Genomic DNA, 22,839 nt, shown 5'->3' with positions numbered 1-22,839 from the left:
CACAATCCTACATGCTGGAATTACTTCCTCTGCCCCTGTCTCATCCCCATCTTGGCCAAAGGTTTTCCAGCAAGATCTGAATTTTAATCCATCTCTCTTCGCCTGTGTGTCCTGACTAATTTGGCAGAAGGAGTTCTTTCTTAAAACCTTGCCATTTAACTCACAAATGGAAATGTGAAGGTCAATAGGTATGTGAAGAACCTATTCACCCCTATTCACTGGGAATCAGAGAAGTGAAAATGAAAAGAACCCTGAGCTATCATCTTAGATACATAAAACTGTCAAACGTTTGAAGGTGACTAACACCAAGTGTCAATCAGGATATGAGGAAAGTAGGAATTCTTCTACACAAAAGGAAAGAAATCTGGCAGTGCCAAAAGAAAAATACAGTACATCTATGATCTGTCCCTCCACAGATCCCTTTCCTAATACGTATATCCCAGTGATGCTCTGCTAATCTACAGGGGATGTCTAGAAAGGTATTCATCACATCAGTGTTGATAATAACCAGGAGGAGGAGGAAATCAAATGTCCTTCACAAGTGGAACTGGTAAGTTAAAAAGACTTAGGCTGGGTTTCTCTAAAAACCAGGCCCCAAGACAAAGATTTGTATTCCAGTGGCTTATTTTGATTTAGAAGATGATTTAAGGAATCACCAGTGCGGGAGTGAAACAGTGAACCCAGTACACCTTGAGAAACAATAAAAAGGTGCATTGTTGGCAAGTTGCCTGTGAAGAAAGGGAGCATAATCCCAGTAGACAACACCAGGAGGCAGTTTTGTACATACCTAAGAGTAATCCCACCTTAGCATGTAGAAAACAAGGATATTAACTCTCCAATTCCTGTCTTCTAGGCTGAGTGGTGGTCCCAGGTGCATTAATTTGCAGTTCATCTGCCCAAGCACAGGCCAAAAGAAAGCCTTCCCACAGAGAGTCCCAAGTTCATGTGGCAGGACACCAGAGGTATGTAGTGGAACAGTAGGTGCTGAAGGCAACAATTACCTCATGAAAACTACAGATCTCACTCATATGTGGAATCTAAAATAACTGATCTCATAGAAGTTAAGAGTAGAATAGTTAGAGTAGTAGAAAGTTAAGAGTTGTTACTGGAGACTGGAGAGAAAAGGGTATGGAAGCTAGAAAAAAAGGAAGGATTTTGAATGTTCTCATGACAAAGCGATGATAAATGTTTGAGGTGACAGATATGCTAATTACCAGGATTTGATCTTTACACAATGTATGCATGAATCAGAACATCACACTCTACCAAATAAATATATACAACTGTTATGTGTCAAAAAACATTATATACAATGTTAATATTTTATATTAATGTAAATAAAAATTTACATTCGTATTAATGTAAATTAAAAAGCAGCAACAAAGCCATATGATACATGTGACACTTATGCCACATGCATCGAGTTATTTCAGACACATTGTGTGGTACCTTTGGGTAAAGAAGTGGATGAGAGTGAGGATGAGATATGAAAAGGGCAGAAGAAAACGAGAGGCCTTATAGGAATTGATGAAGAAAGAGTGCCATAATCTGACAGTGTGACTAAAACCTTTCATCTTCCTCTTCTGCCTCTTCTAAGTTACTGGTTCTGCTTTTCCCCTTGACCTGTTTCAAGCTCTCACCTTCCATATCACACATGGGAAGTCTGGCATCAGACTTCCAGAGAGCAAGAACTAGGTGAAATACAAGGGCAGAGCTCTCCTAGCCTGTGGCATGGGTGTCATCAGATAATATAATTATCCACACCATTTTTAATGAAAAGATTTGCATAAGAGATTCACAGAGGCAATCTGAGGCCCTGCAACTACATTTCCCAGAGATCCCTGAGGTGATCCTAACTAGACTCTGGGTCAAGGTGATACGGAATTCCAGTGAGATCACTTCCCTTGCAGACTTTGGAAGGGAGATCACTTTATTACAGACCTTGGAAGCAAGAGGATTGCATTCAGCCTAGTTCCTGGTTGCTGGCCAAAGTAAGTAGAACTTTGAAAGTAATTTGCAGTGTACTTTGAAATTGGGGTATAAATCAAAAATAAAATCAAGTCCTCCTACTGACTGAATGGATCCCCTCTTGTCCTAGGCGACCCCAGAGAAACTTGGAAAACTAAATTCCAGGCCATAATGGAAAGGGAGGTCAGACACACCTCATTATACACACTCCCTTTCGGAGTTCAGGCACAACTGACCAGCATTAACATTGAAATAGTGATCATAAGACTGGCAAAATGGACTCTTTGTGGGAGTAAGATACCAAATTCCAATATGACTCTGGTTTGGCATCACATGACAATAGCAGACTTTGAAGGAAATCAATATATTTAATCCTCAAATTATATTTCTTTGACATATATTGAAATGATCTTGCAAAATCATCTTTTGTGGGGGAAATTTGCCTGTTTCTGGCTCTGCTCTGATTGAGGAGAGATTAAATGAGAGTCTGCCACCTTAAAAATTTGAAAAGAGATATTTACCATCTGTTTTCTCTAAGGCTGCTGGCTGGAGGTTTCGTCTATATGGCATGAACCATGGTTCCCACAACCCCCTTTAACTCAAGCATTTCATTATACTTCAGGGAGGAGACTACCCCTCATATTGTCTTTTGCCCAATTTCTGCCTCCAAAGAAAGAAGTAAAAACTAAAAGGCAGAAATGAAATCCACAAGCAGACAGCCTGGTGCCATACCCTGGACCTGCTAAAGATTGATCCCTGACCTAATTGGTTATGTTATCTATAGATTACAGATTATAGAAAAGCACTGTGAAAATTCCTGCCCTGTTTTGTTCCATTCTAATTACTGGTGCATGCAGCCCCCAGTCACTTACCCCCTGCTTGCTCAATCGATCATGACCCTCTCACACGGACCTCCTTAGAGTTGTGAGCCCTTAAAAGGGACAGGAATTGCTCACTCAGGGAGCTCAGTTGTTGGAGATGGGAGTCTTGCCAAAGCTCCCAACTGAATAAAGCCCTTCCTTCTTTAACTCTGCATCTGAGGGGTTTTGTCTATGGCCTGTCCTGCCACATACTGATTGCAAGTCTTCAGACAAAGCTTAACTCTTTCAACCAATTGCCAATCAGAAAATCTTTGAATCCACCTTTGTCCTATAAACTCTCCTACTTCAAGATGTATCAGATTTTCAGGCAGAGCCAATGTACACCTTATGTGGGGGCCATAGGCTGTTGGCCCCCTAAAGCTTTACTAAAAATCACTCACATGGGACAGATTGATTAATAAGGGAAAGGGAATACAAATTTATTTAATGTATATACATGGTCTATTAGCTAGGGCCCTTTAGAGGGCCAGAACTAATAGGATTGATGTATATATAAAGAGGAGTTTATTAAGGAGTAGTGAGTCACATGATCACAAGGTGAAGTCCCACAGTAAGCCGTCTGCAAGCTGAGGAGCAAGGAAGCCAGTCCGAGTCCCAAAACCTCAAAAGTAGGGAAGCCAACAGTGAAGCCTTCAGTCTGTTGTCCAAGGTCCAAGAGTCAAAAAGCTGAAGAACTTGGAGTTTGATGTTCAAGGGCAGGAAGCATCCAGCACAGGAGAAAGATGTAGGCTGGAAGACTAAGCCAGTCTAATCTTTCCACATTCTTCTGCCTGCTTTCATTCTGGCTGTGCTGGCAGCTGATTAGATTGTGCCCACCCAGAATAAGGGTGGGTCTCCTTTTCCCAGTCCACTGACTCAAATGTTAATTTCCTTTGGCAACACCCTCACAGACACCCAGGAACAATACTTTGCATCCTTCAGTCCAATCAAGTTGACACTCAATATTAACCACCACACTCGGGAAACATGAGAATGAAGACCCAACTTTCCAATAAGTTACAGAAATTCCAATAAGTTACAGAAATTTACTGTGAGGCCACAGTAAAGAGTGGAGACTCAAAGCATGGCCACAAACAGGTAAATTAGTTTTACTGGCAACACAGGTTAAGAAAGAGAGGAAGGAAGAAACTTGGCTAGCAAAGGTGCCCTTGTTATGTAGACGAACCTTTTCTCATAAACAATAGATGGTAAATGTTTCTATCCAGATCTTTAAAGGTGTCAGACTCTCAATCTCTCTGGATCCTGGGAAAGGCTTAGAAAGGAGAGGGGGCATGGCTGCATTAATGGACATTGTCCACAGACGCAAATTTTCCTCAGTTAAGACAGTTTTGCAATGCTACTTCTGCTTGTTGGCCAGTGGCAACCATTTTTAAATATGTCAAAGAAATATATTCGAGGGTAAAATATTTTGATTTTCTTCAGTCTCCACTTTGAAATTTAAAACAAGTTTCACATACTAAAAGCCAAGGTAATAGCTTTGGAGAGATTTGGGTTAGAAGTATTTAGATAGAGACAGTCACAGCAGTGGAAAAACAAATTCAGGATAAATATAAATGAGCAAATTTAAATATATCATTCCATATCTTCTTTAGGCAGTCTCTTGGTTTTGAGGCGAGATCATTTCAGTTAAATAGCTATGTCCCATTCCAGGAGGTGGCACTGCAAATGGTTTAGGCCTCTAGACATAATGTAGGCAATCAGATTTCTAGTAGGAGGCATCTCTATAGAAACAGAAAAAAATAATAAAGGTTAATATCTGGAGTAGTCTATCTATAGACTAGCTTTTCTACAATCTCTCAGGCATCTTCATATTACAGTGGCAATCTTCCAGATTTTTCTGGAAGTTCAAACCAGGTGTTCAAGTGAACTTTCTGAGAAGACCTCGCATCAGCAGGTGTACATGAAGGTTGTTTATAAGTTACTGTTATTTTCTCCAGATACCTTCACTTTGCAAGACTTTAAGAAAACCCCAGTTTTAATTTCTAGTGAATTCAAGTAAGAAAAATGGGAGAAAACATTGAAAATGTTACTTTGGAGACTTATAGCCAGGAAAAAATTCAGGATTTGGTCTAAATTGTAAAAAATAATAAAAACTGAAAAAACAATGGACAAGGCCAGAAGATAATAAGATAATAAGATATACTACAGTTTTTGAAGTATAATTTTTCTGCTTCCAGTTCTTCAATTTTATGAAAGACATAGTAGAACTGATTTATTTGCAAAATAGGTTTTGTTACTATACTTGGTCTGATTATTTGCATCAAGTGCAGCAAGAATAGATATGCACTGTATAGGTTCCTTTTTAAAAAATGGTTTTGCTGGAACATTCTTTTTTGTAAAGAATATCAGGTTAGACCTCTTAAAAGCATCCTGAGCCCAACTAAGGATTTATCTGTTTCTACGAGATACCTGTACGAATTGAGTGAATTCTCTCTCAAGGTTCCAAAATAACTTGGGGTTCCTAGGCCTGTCGGAATGTGACCTTCTTTTACCCATTACAGGCCAGAAACCTGTGAAGGACCCTGTAATGGAACTGCATAGACAAGGTGTGAGGCCAGTTTTATCCACAGGCCTATTATCAGCTTTATAAAGTCACTGTCAATTTCTTAAAAATATGCCATTCCAGTCAAATCCTTGACTTTTGTCTCCACTTGTGTCCTGTTAAAAAAGAAAACAGATTCTAATTGAATTTTTGCAAATAATTATATTCCCATAAATTAGCAATAATCACTGAGTTTCCAAATTTCAGAGAAATCAGGCAGATAAAAGGAAATATGCTTCAAATTTTGCTCACAAGAGTATACTTTACACAAATATTAAAAGCTGTAAATATCTAAAAAGAAAAAAATTTTCTTGACTCTGAAAAACAAACAAAAGTAGCAGTGTTTCAACAAAACCCATGAAAAGGTTATTTCAGTCTTCTATTAGTTCTGTCCATGCAGTTAACTCCTATTCTGTTAGATATTGGGTCAGCAATCCTCATGAACATATTAGTCTCCATCAGAGTCCTGGGAGTTTTTTTTTCTCTATACCAGTGGCACAGTCTCCAAAGTTATCATAAAGCTTCATTCAAGAGCACCCCTTAGAGTCCTAAGCTAATTGCAAACCACCTTTTTAAAAGGATCAAAGGAGAACAACTGTGAATGACAGAAGTCTTAGGACAGCCATGATCAAGGACACACTTGAGAAGGAAATTTGGTTATTTCTGTGGCATATAACAATTTAACATAATAATTATAAACACTAATAACATATATGAAGACATCAGAATGATAGGAATATCCCACGATTTTGAAAAACATACTAGTAATAGGTTTAATATAAATGTAGCTGTAATAAAGTTGAACACCATTTCATATTTGACAATGTTTCCTATATGATTTTAACATGCCAAATATACTGAATGTGTCTGTTTTTGGCTGCAGGGGACTTACTATTGAAAAAGATAATGAGGTCAACAAGACTGAATTTAGAATTGGATTTTAGAAAGTTTGATTTTCTTCAGTCCCCACTTTGAAACTTAAAACAAGTTTCACATATTAAAAGCCAAGGTAATCGCTTTGGAGAGATTTTGATTAGAGTTATTTAGATAGAGACAGATATAGTGGTGGAAAAACAAATTACAATCACCAAACAGGTCATTGTAAAATAAGTCATTCATTTAAGCAAAGTGATAACTCAAAGACTTCAAAAAGTAAAAACCTACACTCTTTGAGAGAGAAGACTCACTTTCACAAACAATAAGACCTAATAAAGACAGCATGAGGCCAACTAAATTTGTCTCTCTTCCTCAACTCCTCTTCCTTTTTTTTTTTTGTTTTCTCAAAAGGTAAGCAAAAATCTTTCACTATCTCTCAATATTAAAAGAAAATGGTATTCAAGAGAAATCTAAATTTTACCATTGCATAACTTATTATTAATGCTAAAGTTAACATTAATAAAATCTTACAAACAAATCTATTTAATTTTAATTAGTTGTAACACAAGGTAAGATTTTTATAAATCTTTTACGAGATTTTATAGTTTTCTATAAAAGAGCATATTAGTACTCTAACAAAACCCTGATATTTTGACATAAGGGTCTAGATTCTGGCCCTGCATTAGTGTGCTTTTTATTTTAAGGTTTAATTTATACAAAAATTAAATAATTCCTTTCAAATTTTAGCCAGCTGGCTTACATATAGAATTCCTTTTACAAGATCAAGTTTTCATAAATATTTAGTTTTCTCCGTATATTTAACTTAAAACAATCTTTAAAATCTAAAAACCTTTTTTTTTTTTTTTTTTTTTTTTTTTTTTTGTGATGGCATCTCGCTCTGTCACCCAGGCTGGAGTGCAGTGGTGTAATCTTGGCTCACTGCAACCTCTGCCTCCAGGGTTTAAGCGATTCTCCTGCCTCAGCCTCCTGAGTAGCTGGGATTACAGCTGCGCACCACCACACCCGGCTAATTTTTGTATTTTTAGTAGAGACGGGGTTTCACCACGTTGGTCAGGCTGGTCTCCAACTCCTGACCTCATGATCTGCCCACCTCGGCCTCCCAAAGTGCTGAGATGACAGGCATGAGCCACTGCACCCAGCTTGTAATTTTTTTAATAGATAAGACTAGCTTAATATTATGGGTTTCATAAAAACAACTAAATCCTGAGCTATCTGGAAAAACAAATATGTTTAACATTAAGGTTTATACTTGGGTGAACACCTGATATTCACAGGCTATAAAATGGTTAGCAAGGAAATAACTTTAAATGTGACTAGTTTTGTCTAATGTCACAGTTCTCAAAGTAATCTAGGTAAACTGCTAACAATGAATAAACTGAATAAATATAAATGGGAGTGATAAATGCTTGTTGGTTAACTTTTATAAAATTTAAAATCTTAAACTTGTTTTGTATTAAAGAATAGGTACTCATTAATAGTTTGGCTCATTTCCAATTAAGTAGAGATATGGAGAAACATGCCTACACATTGTAGAGTGATTTCATCTATAAAGTGCTGATACCTGATATGCAGTGTAGGATTTCGTGTTTCCTAGGTTTAAGGTTACTAAAAATAAAACTTCCACTTAATATATAATTCTGTATATAAAGTCTGTGAAAGACATGTTTTTGATGAAAAAAGAAAATATAAGACAAATAGAAAAATGTATTCTCATTAAAAAGAAAATAATTTTTGTCTAATTCAAAGGTTATTTATGCAACAAAGTAAAAAGGAACCAGTAAGTAGGGGAGAGAGATATAAAGAAAGTTATAGATATAAAGATGCATTTGTGATAAGAGAGATTAAAAAGAAAAGAGAATTATTTTGTATGAAAAATAATTTTATATAGTAAATTTTTTTCTCTGAAGATGACTGTTTAAGAAAGAGTGAAATTTAGGATACAACATAAAGTCCAGTCATGTTGTAAGTGGCATGTGTATAATCAAATGCATAAAAGAAATTTTGTCTGTGGTTATGTTGGCTTTAATTAAAATTGAATTATTTATAGTCGTCTTTCTGGAAACTGAGCTTTGACCAAAAAAACACAATACAAAACCAAAACATTGGTTAGAACTATAAGGGTTTCTTAAAGTATTGAATTGCTCTTCATTAAATTCCAAGAAATTTTAATGTTTAATGCTATTTTTTTCTTTTTGAAACTTCTCAGACTGATATCTCAGAAGTCAACTTCTGGTGTATCCTGCTGCTTTCAGCCTTTTCTTCATTTAAGAACAGCTGGGATGTTAACTCTCTCTTTCAACTTTTTGCTGGCTCTGGCAACTTTTTTTTCTTCAGGTCTAAATCTGTTGCTATAGCCTGATGCTGAAGTGTTTCATCTTAAAGCTTCAAAAAACCAATGTTTTCTTCCATTATAACTTAATTCTGTGCTGTTGGCTTTTCTTCCTATGAGTGAGGGCCAGAAACCCTCTGAAGGATTACGGAAAAATCAGCTTACAAAAGATAGATCAGTTGAAGAGAAGGCATGCAGATTTGTTTGGAGTGTGTATTCTGGAGTCTTCAGAATAAAGACCCAAACACACAAGGGAAATTGTCCTTTTTATGCTTAGATGCAACAAGGTATGGGCACATATAAAAATATGATTGAACCAAAAGGCATAACCTAACGCTAATAGACTGGGGAAACCCAGCAAGGCCTGTCTGTCTAGATTCCTCTTGACCTCTCTGAGCATGTACTCCTTCCTTCTGGGTATAGGGATCTTATGATCTATGATCCAGCAAGGTAGGTTGGATAATTTCTTTATGGCTAATTCATACACAGAAAGGGAGAGGGCAAATTAGAGTAATATTTTTAGGCTTTATGGCTGGTTTTGAGAAAAAGGAGTTCTGATTTCTAGGTTCTGCCTTGGGGAAGGAGATTCTAGTGTGTACGGCCAGCATTGAGGAATAATGGGACTGAGAGATAGGAGGCCAGGAGAAGGCCAAAGAAAAACTGACTTCTGAAGCTTTTACCTTGGGGCACCATGAAACTTCTGTGCTGTTACTAAGAGTCACATATTTCCCTGCTCAGGTTACTAGTAAATTCTTTGTTAGTGTTGTTCTTCAGTGGGTTCTCCCAAGTAACTTTGGGTTGATATCCTCCCAGCTTCTGTCCTTGAAGCAGAATATTTGTGCTTAGATTTCAGCAAAAATGCCTCAATAGAGTTTCATTGAGCTACTTAGGTCACATGCCATCCATCAGCCAAGCTTTGGTCCTAGAGCTGTTGTGTTTGAATTGGTCCTACAAAGTTCATCTGACTGCCCGTAGAGCTCAATATGGGCAGCCTGTTGTCCACACAGTAGCTAGACAGATCACTTTGATTAGGCAAACCTTGTTCCCCTTATAACCCTTTTCTCATCCTATCTCACTTTGATTTCTCATCTCGTTTAGAATAAAAGCCAAAATGTAACCATTGGCTCCAAGGCCACTGTTACTTGTCAGATCTCATCTCAATTCAGTCTCCTTCTCACTGACTGTACTCCATTCACCCTGGCTTCCTGGATGTTTCTTGAACACTCAAGACAGGTTCCAGCTAAGGACCCTGGCACTTTCTCTTCCACTGCATGGAACAATCCTCCTCACACATATCCACAGAACTTATTCTCTAGCATCCTTAAAGTCTTAGTGAGCCTTTCCTTAACCACCTTATTTGAAATCAGTGCTCTCCCTGTGCACCCACTAACCCCTTTTTTTGTTTTCACCAGGCACTTACCACAATCTAACAGACTGCATGTTTTATTGATTTATTCAGTTTATTATTTGTGTCACCTCAACTCCCACTAAAATATAAGATTTTTGAGGGCAAGCAAGCACTAGATCAATAGGAAACACATCAAGAGTATTCTGTAAACTGTTTCTTGCGTGAATCAGTGAATGAATGAGTTAATCAATATAATTTTTTGAGTGAGGAGCTTCGTGTTAGGTACAGCTAAATGGGAAATCAAGTGGGTCATGTACCATGAATACCATATCCTCTATTGTATAATTCTCCTGCTTATATCAGAAACTGTTTATAAGCTGATTATAATTGATACCAATTGGAATCTCCTTTTTACTCATCACCAAGAAAACCACAAACAAGTTGTTTACCATTTGGCTCCTCATTTAATCTGGATTTCCAACTCCTCATGCTTGAAAGACGGAAGATACAATAACACTTTCCTTACAGGGTACTGAGACTATTAAGTGAACTTATGCATGTAAAAGGCATTCATGCAATAAAAATACTAACAAAAGAATTATTATGACAGATACTTATAACCATTGTGTTTTTATGTATTTAAAATACAGTATACCTATAATTAGCCACTCAAGGAAATCCAAGTGCTAAAGTAGTGATATGTTCTTATGTTTTGTTTTTCTTGCTTAGGGGATCAGGGACATTGAAGCATATTTTGAAAGAATTGGCTATAAGAACTCTAGGAACAAGCTGGACTTGGAAACATTAACTGACATTCTTGAGCACCAGATCCGAGCTGTTCCCTTTGAGAACCTTAACATGCATTGTGGGGAAGCTATGGAGTTGGGCTTAGAGACTATTTTTGATCACATTGTAAGAAGAAACCGGGGTGGGTGGTGTCTCCAGGTCAATCAACTTCTGTACTGGGCTCTGACCACAATCGGTTTTCAGACCACAATGTTAGGAGGGTATGTTTACATCCCTGCAGCTAACAAATACAGCACTGGCATGATTCACCTTCTCCTGCAGGTAACCATTGATGGCAGGAACTACATTGCTGATGCTGGGTTTGGAAGCTCCTCCCAGATGTGGCAGCCTCTGGAATTAATTTCTGGGAAGGATCAGCCTCAGATGCCTTCCATTTTCCGCTTGACAGAAGAGAAAGGAATCTGGTACCTGGACCAAATCAGAAGAGAGCAGTATATTCCAAACACAGAATTTCTTAATTCTGATCTCCTGCCAAAGACGACACACCAAAAAGTGTACTCTTTTACGCTTGAACCTCGAAAAATTGAAGATTTTGAGTCTATGAATACATACCTGCAAACGTCTCCAACATCTGCATTTACAACCACATCATTTTGTTCCTTGCAGACCCCAGAAGGGGTTCACTGTTTGGTGGGCTTCACCCTCACCTATAGAATATTCAATTATAAAGACAATACAGATCTGATCGAGTTTAAAACTCTGATTGAGGAAGAAGTTGAAGAAGTGCTGAAAAATATATTTAAGATTTCCTTGGGGAGAAAGCTCGTGCCCAAACCTGGTAATGGATCCTTCACTATTTAGAATAAGGAACAAAATAAACCCTTGTGTATGTATCACCCAACTCACTAATTATCAACTAATGTACAATCACATATCCTCTCTACCCTCACATTATTTTGAAGAAAATCCTAGACATCAAATAGTTTCATCCATAAAATACCAGCATTTATTGAAAAACAATAACCTTTTAAAGAAACATAAGGACACATTTTCAAACTGATAAAAATAAAGGCATTTTAAGGATGGCATGTGATTATCTTGGGAAGCAGAGTGATTCATGCTAGAAAACATTTAATATTGATTTATTGTTGAATTCGTAGTAAATTTTTACTGGTAAATGAATAAAGAATATTGTGGAAAAAAACTCATCATCTCTAAAGTATATGAAAACATTGTTGGCTAATATATTGAGAATCAAAGTTTTTCTTTAGACAACTTAGGATATTATGGGGCTAGGCATGTTTTCCTCAGTAGAGTCTTCCTCTTATCCTCTTTCTTGTCTCCTAGTTACATTCTTTTACTTCCATCCATACTTTGCCACAAGAGAGGGAACACGAGTTTTATTGTATACATCTGATTTGAAATCCTGTGGACACAGGGTGAATTACTTTTAAAATCTGTGGCTCTGATTCCTCAAAGATAAAATGCAAATAATATTTATATAATTCACTGACAGATATACATTTTCAAAACTATTTGTTATATGGATGAATAACATCATTAATATTTTGGTTACTGGGCCAGCATTTACTGAAAGTTCTCCTTCCATCTTGCTTTATTTTCCTGTAACTTGAAATTCTGGTCCTACTGTCATCTGCCTGCTTCTTCCCTTGATTAAATATTGATAGAATGTCAGATGTCCCAGATCTGAGAGTGTGCCTTGTGATTCAAAATCTGAATCTTTACTTATCCATAACTCAGAATTTCTGTTTGTAAATTCCAGTATCAGGGCTATAAACTGCAGATTCATTCTTAACACTATTCTCCCTCTTTGACTTGTGATGACTATAATAATCTTAAGAGAAAAGCAGACATTCGAATGGATAAATATTCATTAAGAGAATAAATTACATTGAAGCATCAGTATTTTACGCAGCAGTGTAATAGCTGGGAGATCCTGGTGAGTGTAGATATCCTCGGAAGAGGTGGATATGAGATCTGGTCTCAGTGGGAAGGACAAATGAAAGACATATATCAATATTTGAAAGCCTGTCATCTTTCTTACCAATTGGGCTTGTTCAGCTCTGCTGCTATCTTGTTGCAATGCCAGGTCACCACTGGTGCTCCTAGGCAGACACAATTTTCTCACATTCTGACCAAGATCACCTCACTGGAGGATGTGGTGGCAAAAAACAAAAACGAAAACAAAACAAACAAAAAAACGATAAAAATGTGGCTCAAGTATGATGATACAGTTGTATACAAATGAGTCAAGTAAATTATATTGCACAATGAGTATCCTGAAACCCAATTCAGTTATTTTGTTCTTGATTATATATAGTACATAATGGAAAAAGCAAAAATATGTTCAGAGAGATTCAGAAATATACAATTTTGCTTCCAGGTTGAAGACTTCTGCCCTTTTTATGCAATGTTACCTTTTCTCTAATGAAATCTAAATGAGTGAAGAAGAATCTCACCAATTGATTTGGCCAGAGATTTCAAGGTGCCTCTGAATTCTTTGTGTTTGTCTAAACCCATGTCTCTGTTTTTGGTGGCCCCCTGGAGACTAGGATGTGGCATGTCTTGTTAGAACTCTGGGAAAAGTAAGGTAGAAACCAAACCTTCTAGACGTAACTGGGAAGGTAGAGTGTTGGATGTATATTCCAGTTCTTCTGTTTTCAAGGTGAAGCTGAGTGTGCGTGTTTATCTGCCACTCTCTCTGCTGCAAGGCAGGGAGATAATATGGGGTAAGTACCTATACTGGTGTTCAGGCTGCAGCCTCTGGTCCTAGGGAGATACCTATTGGAAGTAAGCCTATGGCATATCCACCTATTTGTTTTTTGTGGCCTAGGGACATTCAGGAATGGAAAGCCCCACTGATTCCCAGAGCTGGGTCATTAAGAAGATAGTGCCTTTGGTGGGAGCTATATAAGTTGTGGCTCTTGGTGTGTGAACTAACTCCTTCAAGGAAAATGAATAGGCCTAGATTTATTACTGGGGTGAACTGGAAGAAAGGCTCAGGAAGTGCCAAGCTGTGGCTCAGATTACTGGAGGGCTACTATTTGCTCACCAATGCAAGTTTATTAGAAGCAAGCCTGTCAGATAGTCATGGAAAGAATGTGCAGGAAAATCCTTCCGGAGGGAAAATGGGAGCTGCACATTCCAGTATTTTTTTTGCACCGCACCCAGAGGATGTAGCCCCTGGAAGTACTTAGATGCCCACTGAAAACCACCTCTTTGTCAGATAATCTAGAGAGACTCACATGTGTCTTCTTCTGTTCTTTGAGCTAGAAGGTATTTAGGATTCAGTTAATCATGGTTGCTATAAAAGTTGCAGCACCCAATGCATGGCATAAATCCTTTCTGGGAAGAAACATGGAGCTGCATTTTTAGTGCTCCTACTCCACACTCCTCCCACAGTATGAAGTCCATGGAAGTGCATGCAGGCTTATATAAAACTGCTTTTTCTGTGGCCTAGAGAGACTTGTATATGCCTAGTCCCCTCTACCTCCAGGGTGGGGAGGTTTAAGATGCAGTCCTAAGAATGGAAAGAGTGGACAAACTCTTTTCAGGTGGGATTAATAGACCTGGAGTTATCACTGGTGTTAGTTAGGGGAGAAAGCATGGGAGCCAACCTGCTTGTCAGGGTCTCCTTTCTGCCCAATGGATATTAGAAACCAGGCCACCAAGTAGCCCTGGAACAGTGTGCCATAAACCCATTCCAGGAAGTGACACACAGTTGCATTTTAAAGCCCCTTCTGTGCATTGCTCCTGGGGGATAAGGCTCCTGGAAATGCTTATGCACCTGTATAAAATCGCCTTTTTCCTGTGGTCTAGAGAGACTTGCATATGTCTAATTCCCTCCACTCTGAGAGGTGGGAGGTTGAGAATGTAGTCTCAGGTGGAAGCTGTAATAGTGGGATGCTCATCACGTGGACAAACTCTAGGAGGAATCAGTAGACACAAAATTATAGCTGACTAGAGTGGGAGAGGCAGTTGTCTCATCTAACATACAGAAACTAACACAAAAGTTCAAAGAAAATGATGAAACAGAGATATATATTCCAATTTAAAGAACAATATAGATTTTAGGAAGGGGTGCCAAGATGGCTGAATAGGAACAGCTCCAGACTCCAGCTCCCAGTGTAAGCAACACAGAAGATGGTTGATTTCTGCATTTCCAACTGAGGTACCAGGTTCATCTCACTGGGGCGTGTCAGACAGTTGGTGCTGGAGAATGGAACCAAGTTGGAAAACACTGTGCAGGATATCATCCAGGAGAACTTCCCCAACCTAGTAGGGCAGGCCAACATTCAAATTCAGGAAGTTCAGAGAACGCCACAAAGATACTCCTCGAGAAGAGCAACTCCAAGACAAATATTTGCCAGATTCACTGAAATTGAAATGAAGGAAAAAATGTTAAGGACAGCCAGACAGAAAGGTCGGGTTACCCACAAAGGGAAGCCCATCAGACTAACAGCAGATCTCTCGGCAGAAACTCTACAAGCCAGAAGAGAGTGGGGGACAATATTCAACATTTTTAAAGAAAAGAATTTTCAACCCAGAATTTCATATCCAGCCAAACTAAGTTTCATAAGTGAAGGAGAAATAAAATCCTTTACAGACAATCAAATGCTGAGAGATTTTGTCACCACCAGGCCTGCCCTAAAAGAGCTCCTGAAGGAAGGACTAAACATGGAAAGTAACAACCAGTACCAGCCATTGCAAAAACATGCCAAAATGTAAAAACCATCGATGCTAGGAAGAAACTGCATCAATTAACAAGCAAAATAACCAGCTAACATCATAATGACAGGATCAAGTTCACACATAACAATACTAACCTTAAATGTAAATGGGCTAAATGGTCCAATTAAAAGACACAGACTGGCAAATTGGATAAAGAGTCAAGACCCATCAGTTTGCTATATTCAGAAGACCCATTTCATGTGCAGAGACACACATAGGCTTAAAATAAAGGGATGGAGCAAGATCTACCAAGCAAATGGAAAACAAAAAAATGCAGGGGTTGCAATTCTAGTCTCTGATAAAACAGATTTTAAACCAACAAAGATCAAAAGAGACAAAGAAGGCCATTACATAATGGTAAAGGGATCAATTCAACAAGAAGAGCTAACTATCCTAAATACATATGCACCCAATACAGGAGCACCCAGTTTCATAAAGCAAGTCCTTAGAGACTTACAAAGAGACTTAGACTCCCACACAATAATAATGGGAGACTTTAACACCCCACTGTCAACATTAGGCAGATCAGTGTGACAGAAAGTTAACAAGGATATCCAGGAATTGAACTCAACTCTGCACCAAGCAGACCTAACAGACATCTACAGAACTCTCCATGCAAATCAACAGAATATACATTCTTCTCAGCACCACATCACACTTATTCCAAAATTGACCACATAGTTGGAAGTAAAGCACTCCTCAGCAAATGTAAAATAACAAAAATTATAACAAACTGTCTCTCAGACCACAGTGCAATCAAACTAGAACTCAGGACTAAGAAACTCAATCAAAACCATGCAACTACATGGAAACTGAACAACCTGCTCCTGTATGACTACTGGGTACATAACGAAATGAAGGCAGAAATAAAGATGTTCTTTGAAACCAAGGAGAACAAAGATACAACATACCAGAATCTCTGGGACACATTTAAAGCAGTGTGTAGAGAGAAATTTATAGCACTAAATGCCCACAAGAGAAAGCAGGGAAGATCTAAAATTGACACCCTAACATCACAATTAAAAGAACTAGAGAAGCAAGAGCAAACACATTCAAAAGCTAGCAGAAGGCAAGAAATAACTAAGATCAGAGCAGAACTGAAGGAGATAGAGACACAAAAAACCCTTCAAAAAAATCAATGAATCCAGGAGCTGGTTTTTTGAAAAGATCAACAAAATTGATAGACCACTAGCAAGACTAATACAGAAGAAAGAAGAGAAGAATCAAATAGATGCAATAAAAAATGATATAAGGGATATCACCACCAACCCCACAGAAATACAAACTACCATCAGAGAATACTATAAACACCTCTATGCAAATAAACTGGAAAACTTAAAATAAATGGATAGATTCCTGGACACATACACTCTCCCAAGACTAAATCAGGAAGAAGTTGAATCCCTGAATAGACCAATAGTAGGCTCTGAAATTGAGGAAATAATTAATAGCCTACCAAACAAAAAAAGTCCAGGTCCAGACAGATTCACAGCTGAATTCTACCAGAGGTACAAGGAGGAGCTGGTACCATTCCTTCTGAAACTATTCCAATCAATAGAAAAACAGAATCCTCCCTAACTCATTTTATGAGGCCAACATCATCCTGATACCAAAGCCTGGCAGAGATACAACAAAAAAAGAGAATTTCAGACCAATATCCCTGATGAACATCGATGCTAAAATACTGGCAAACTGAATCCAGCAGCACATCAAAAAGCTTATCCACCATGATCAAGTGGGCTTCATCCCTGGGATGCAAGGCTGATTCAACATACACAAATCAATAAACGTAATCCAGAATATAAACAGAACCAAAGACAAAAACCACATGATTATCTCAATAGATGCAGAAAAGGCCTTTGACAAAATTCAACAGCCCTTCATACTAAAAACTCTCAATAAATTAGGTATTGATGGAACGAATCTCAAAAGAATAAGAGCTATTTATGACAAACCCACAGCCAATAGCATACTGAATGGGCAAAAACTAGAAGCATTCCCCTTAAAAACTGGCACAAGACAGGGATGCCCTCTCTCACCACTCCTATTCAACATAATGTTGGAAGTTCTGGCCAGGGCAATCAGGCAAGAGAAAGAAATAATGGGTATTCAATTAGGAAAAGAAGAAGTCAAATTGTCCCTGTTTGCAGATGACATGATTGTATATTTAGAAAACCCCATCGTCTCAGCCCAAAATCTCCTCAAGCTGATAAGCAACTTCAACAAAGTCTCAGGATACAAAATCAACGTGCAAAAATCACAAGCATTCTTATACACCAATAACAGACAAACAGAGAGCCACATCATGAATGAACTCCCATTCACAATAGCTTCAAAGAGAATAAAATACCTAGGAATCTAACTTACAAGGGATGTGAAGGACCTCTTCAAGGAGTACTACAAACCACTGCTCAATGAAATAAAAGAGGACACAAACAAATGGAAGAATAGTCCATGTTCATGGATAGGAAGAATCAATATCGTGAAAATGGCCATACTGCCCAAGGTTATTTATAGATTCAATGCCATCCCCATTAAGCTACCAATGACTTTCTTCATAGAATTCCTACTACTTTCCTAAAGTAGTTGGAAAAAACTACTTTAAAGTTCATATGGAACCAAAAAAGAGCCTGCATTGCCAAGACAATCCTAAGTCAAAAGAATAAAGCTGGAGGCATCACGCTACCTGACTTCAAACTAGGCTACAGTAACCAAAACAGCATGGTACTGGTACCAAAACAGAGATATAGACCAGTGGAACAGAACAGAGCCCTCAGAAATAATACCACACATCTACAGCCATCTGATCTTTGACAAACCTGACAAAAACAAGAAATGGGGAAAGGATTCCCTATTTAATAAATGGTGCTGGAAAAATTGGCTAGCCATAAGTAGAAAGCTGAAACTGGATCCCTTCCTTACTTCTTATACAAAAATTAATTCAAGATGGATTAGAGACTTAAATGTTAGACCTAAAACTATAAAAACCCTGGAAGAAAACCTAGGTAACACCATTCAGGACATAGGCATGGGCAAGGACTTCATGTCTAAAACACCAAAAGCAATGGCAACAAAAGCCAAAATTGACAAATGGGATCTAATGAAACTAAAGAGCTTCTGCACAGCAAAAGAAACTACCATCAGAGTCAATAGGCAACCTACAGAATGGGAGAAAATTTTTGCAATCTACTCATCTGACAAAGGGCTAATATCCAGAACCTACAAAGAACTCAAACAAATTTACAAGAAAAAATCAAACAACCCCATCAAAAAGTGGGCAAAGGATATGAACAGACATTTCTCAAAAGAAGACATTCATACAGCCAATAGACACATAAAAAATGCTCATCATCACTGGCCATCAGAGAAATGCAAATCAAAACCACAATGAGATACCATCTCACACCAGTTAGAATGGCAATCATTAAAAAGTCAGGAAACAACAGGTGCTGGAGAGGATGTGGAGAAATTGGAACACTTTTACACTGTTGGTGGGACTGTAAACTAGTTCAACCATTGTGGAAGATAGTGTGGCAATTCCTCAAGGATCTAGAACTAGAAATACCATTTGACCCAGCCATCTCATTACTGGTTATGCACCCAAAGGGTTATAAATCATGCTGCTATGAAGACGCATGCACACATATGTTAATCGTGGCACTATTAACAATAGCAAAGACTTGGAACCAACCCAGATGTCCATCAATGACAGACTGGATTAAGAAAATGTGGCACATATACACCATGGAATACTATGCAGCCAGAAAAAAGGATGAGTTTGTGTCCTTTGTAGGGACATGGATGCAGCTGGAAACCATCATTCTCAGCAAACTATTGCAAGAACAGAAAACCAAACACCGCATGTTCTCACTCATAGATGGGAACTGAAAAATGAGATCACTTGGACTCGGGAAGGGGAACATCACACACCGGGCCCTATTATGGGGAGGGAGGAGGGGGGAGGGATTACACTGGGAGTTATACTTGATGTAAATGATGAGTTGATGGGTGCTGATGAGTTGATGGGTGCAGCACACCAACATGGCACAAGTATACATATATAACAAACCTGCACATTGTACACATGTACCCTAGAACTTAAAGTATAATAATAATAATAATAATAAAAAGAAAATGTGGCACATATATACCATGGAATACTATGCAGCCATAAAAAAGATGAGTTCGTGTCCTTTGTAGGGACATGGATGCAGCTGGGAACCATCATTCTCAGCAAACTATCACAAGAACAGAAAACCAAACACTGCATGTTCTCACTCATAGATGGGAATTGAACAATAAGATTACCTGGACACAGGAAGGGGAACATCACACACGGGGGTCTATTGTGGGGTGGGGGGAAGGGGAGAGGGATAGCATTAGGAGATATACCTAATGTAAATGATGAGTTAATGGGTGCAGCACACCAACATGGCACATGTATACATATGTAACAAACCTGCATGTTGTGCACATGTACCCTAGAACATAAAGTATAATAATAATAATAAAAGAAAAATGTCTATTCCAAAAAAAAAAAAAGAACAATATAAATCTCCAAAACCGTACCCAAGTGATGTGGAGATATGCAATTTACCTGAAAGGGAATTTAGAATAAAGGTCATAAACATGCTCACCGATCAGGTGACCAATGCAGGAACAAAACTGAGAATTTCAACAAAGATATTTAAAAAAAAAGTTTTTAAAACACCAAACAGAAATCTTAGAATTGAAAAATACTCTGACTAAAAAATCTAATAGAGATGTTCAACAGCAGGCTACATCAAACAGAAGAAAGAATCAGGGAACTCAAAGACAGGTCATTGAAAGTTATCAATTTTCTGTTTCAAGAACCAGAAATACCATTTGACCCAGCAATCCCATTACTGGATATATACACAAAGGAATATAAATCATTCTGTTCTAAAGACACATACATGTGTATGTTCACTGCAGCACTATTCGCAATAGCAAAGACATAGAATCAACCTACATGCCCATCAGTAATAACGCTGGATAAAGAAAATGTGGTATATATACACCATGGAATACTATGCAGCTATAGGAAAGAATGAGATCATGTCCTTTAAAGAAACATGGATGAAGCTGGTGGCCATTATCCTTAGCAAACTAATGCAGAAACAGAAAACCAAATACCACATGTTCTTACTTGTAAGTGGGAGCTAAATGATGAGAACACATGAACACATAGAGGGAACAGCTCACACTGGGGCCCACTGGAGGGTGAAGAGTAGGAGGAGGGAAAGAAGCAGAAAAAAAATAAATAATGGGTACTAGGCTTACTACCTGCATGACAAAGTAATCTGCAAAACAAACCCCTATGACATGAGTTTATCTGTGTAACAAACCTGCACATGTACCCCTGAACTTAAAATAAAAGTTAAATTACAAAAATAAGATTTATATCTGCACATAAATCTTTGTTTATAGCTTGTTATGTCCGCTCCCCCAACATTCATATGTTAAAGCCCAAAGTTACTGTGTTTGGAAATAGGGCTTTTAGAAGATACTTAAGGTTAAATAAGGTTATAAACGTGGAGTCTTAATCTGATAGGATTAGTGACTTTATAAGAAAAAGAAAAGAGATTGCTCTGTCCCCTGTGCAGGTACCAAGGAAAGGTCACGTGAGAACATAGCAGGAAGGCAGGCATCTGAAACCTAAAGAGAGAGATCTGTCAAAGGACAAAATTACAACAAATGTAAAGATCTCAATTGGCTTTACTTGTGATTCTGGAATCAGGCAACACTTCATTTCATAAAATAGAATTAGGGCTCCAATGAGCTGAGCAAAAGGGGTTGTTGGTTTTACAGACAGAGAAGAACAGAAGAAAGCAGAAATAAAGAATGGAAAGTAGATTGGTCAAATTTACTTTCCTTTTAAAGCAGAAAAATAGAACAGTAACTATTCAAGTTATCTTAAGGTTACTTCAGGTTAAGAGTTAAAACAGAAGGAACTTTATTATAATGCTGATTGAAGACTGAAACTGGCCTGTTTGAGAAATTGGCTGTTATCTCCTTTTATCTTTTGTTTTAAGAGGCTTCCTCAGATACCATGCTGGTGGAAGAAGGGGAGTGCCACTTCTCTACTGCCAGGTGGACAAAAATATCCAAGTTCCCCATTCAATCTCCTTGCCATTCAAGGCAAGTTACCTTGTTACTACTCAGTGGAGATGAAAATTTCTGATTTCTCAGAAGGTCAGGTAACAACTTAGTTTTAGTTTAGTGATGTTGAACCTCAGCCTGAGTGACTCCACTGTGATTTTTAGTCTGGTCTGTTGGGGTTTGGTGTAGCATCTTAGTCCAAAACAACTGCCTCCTATAATTTTTAATTTAACAGCCCTCGCTAGGTACTGACTCTGCTGGCACACTGATTTGGACTTTTTAGCCTCCATAACAGGAGAAAATAAATCTCTGTTGTTTAACTCAAAACAAAAAAAAAGTCACCCAGTGTGAGGAGCAAAAATAGAAAATAGTGAAGCCATTTTAAAAGACTAATGGAATAACATCAACTGACCATCATATGCATTATCAACGTTCCAGAAAAATACAGAAAGTAACATTAAGCCAGAAACTTCTCAAGCTTTTAGAAGGAAACAGAAATCCTGATTTAGTAAACTCAAAGATGCCAAGTAAGATTAATACACCGAGAAACATCATAATCAAATTGTCAAAAGTTAAAGAAAAACAGAGAGTTTTGAAAGCAGCAAGAAAAAAGCAAATTGTTATGTACAAAGGAATCCCAATGACATTATCAACAAATTTTTCAGCAGAAACCTTGTAGGCCAAAAAGGAGTAAGATGACATTTTCAAAACTTTGTGGGGACAGGGTGGAGGCGGGTAGGGGTGTGGGAATCCAATTAAGAATACTCTACCCAACAATCCTGTCTTTCAAAAATAAAGGATGAAAAAGACTGACAAACAAAGGCCTAGTTTATCACCACTAGACATGCATTGTAAAAATTCAAAAAGGGAGTTCTTCAGGATGGATAAGGGGATGCCAATTAGTAGCATGAAAGTATAAAGGTTACTGATCAAAGTAAGAACATTTTCAAATCCAAGACACTCTAATACCCCCGTAATGGCAATGGGTAGGTCAATTTGGTATATGTTAAAACGATTTAGTATATGCTATACCTTTAACCTTTATTGTTTTAACATACACCAAATTGACCTACTCATTGCCTAGGGTTAAAAGTTAAAGGTATAACCTTTGAACTTAGTATAAAGATTAAAACTCAAAACTATTAAAATGACTAAAGCTATAATAATTTAAGAGATACAAATTATGAAAAGATGTAAATTGTGACATCAAAAGTATAAAACATGGGTGGAAGAGGAGTAAAACTATAGAGTT

At 37.8% G+C, this 22,839-nt stretch overlaps 1 protein-coding gene across 1 annotated transcript; it reads left to right on the top strand.

Moving 5' to 3' along the window:
* The first annotated feature begins 1,896 nt into the window (after positions 1–1,896).
* On the top strand, positions 1,897–11,916 carry LOC126961453 (arylamine N-acetyltransferase 2). Its single transcript, XM_050801878.1, has 2 exons — positions 1,897–1,991; positions 10,695–11,916. The coding sequence occupies exon 2, from the start codon at positions 10,824–10,826 to the stop codon at positions 11,571–11,573; it is 750 nt and encodes a 249-aa protein (XP_050657835.1). The 5' UTR covers positions 1,897–1,991; positions 10,695–10,823; the 3' UTR covers positions 11,574–11,916.
* Positions 11,917–22,839: the final 10,923 nt, after the last annotated feature.

The sequence above is a fragment of the Macaca thibetana genome, chromosome 8, assembly GCF_024542745.1.
Source record: "Macaca thibetana thibetana isolate TM-01 chromosome 8, ASM2454274v1, whole genome shotgun sequence".
Taxonomy (NCBI): Eukaryota; Metazoa; Chordata; class Mammalia; order Primates; family Cercopithecidae; genus Macaca; species Macaca thibetana.
This window is presented reverse-complemented; position numbering and strand designations above follow the sequence as displayed.

What these genes read in the sequence shown, in the direction of transcription:
- LOC126961453 (XM_050801878.1), top strand. Translation starts at nt 10,824, where the DNA reads ATGCATTGTGGGGAAGCTATGGAGTTGGGCTTAGAGACTATTTTTGAT.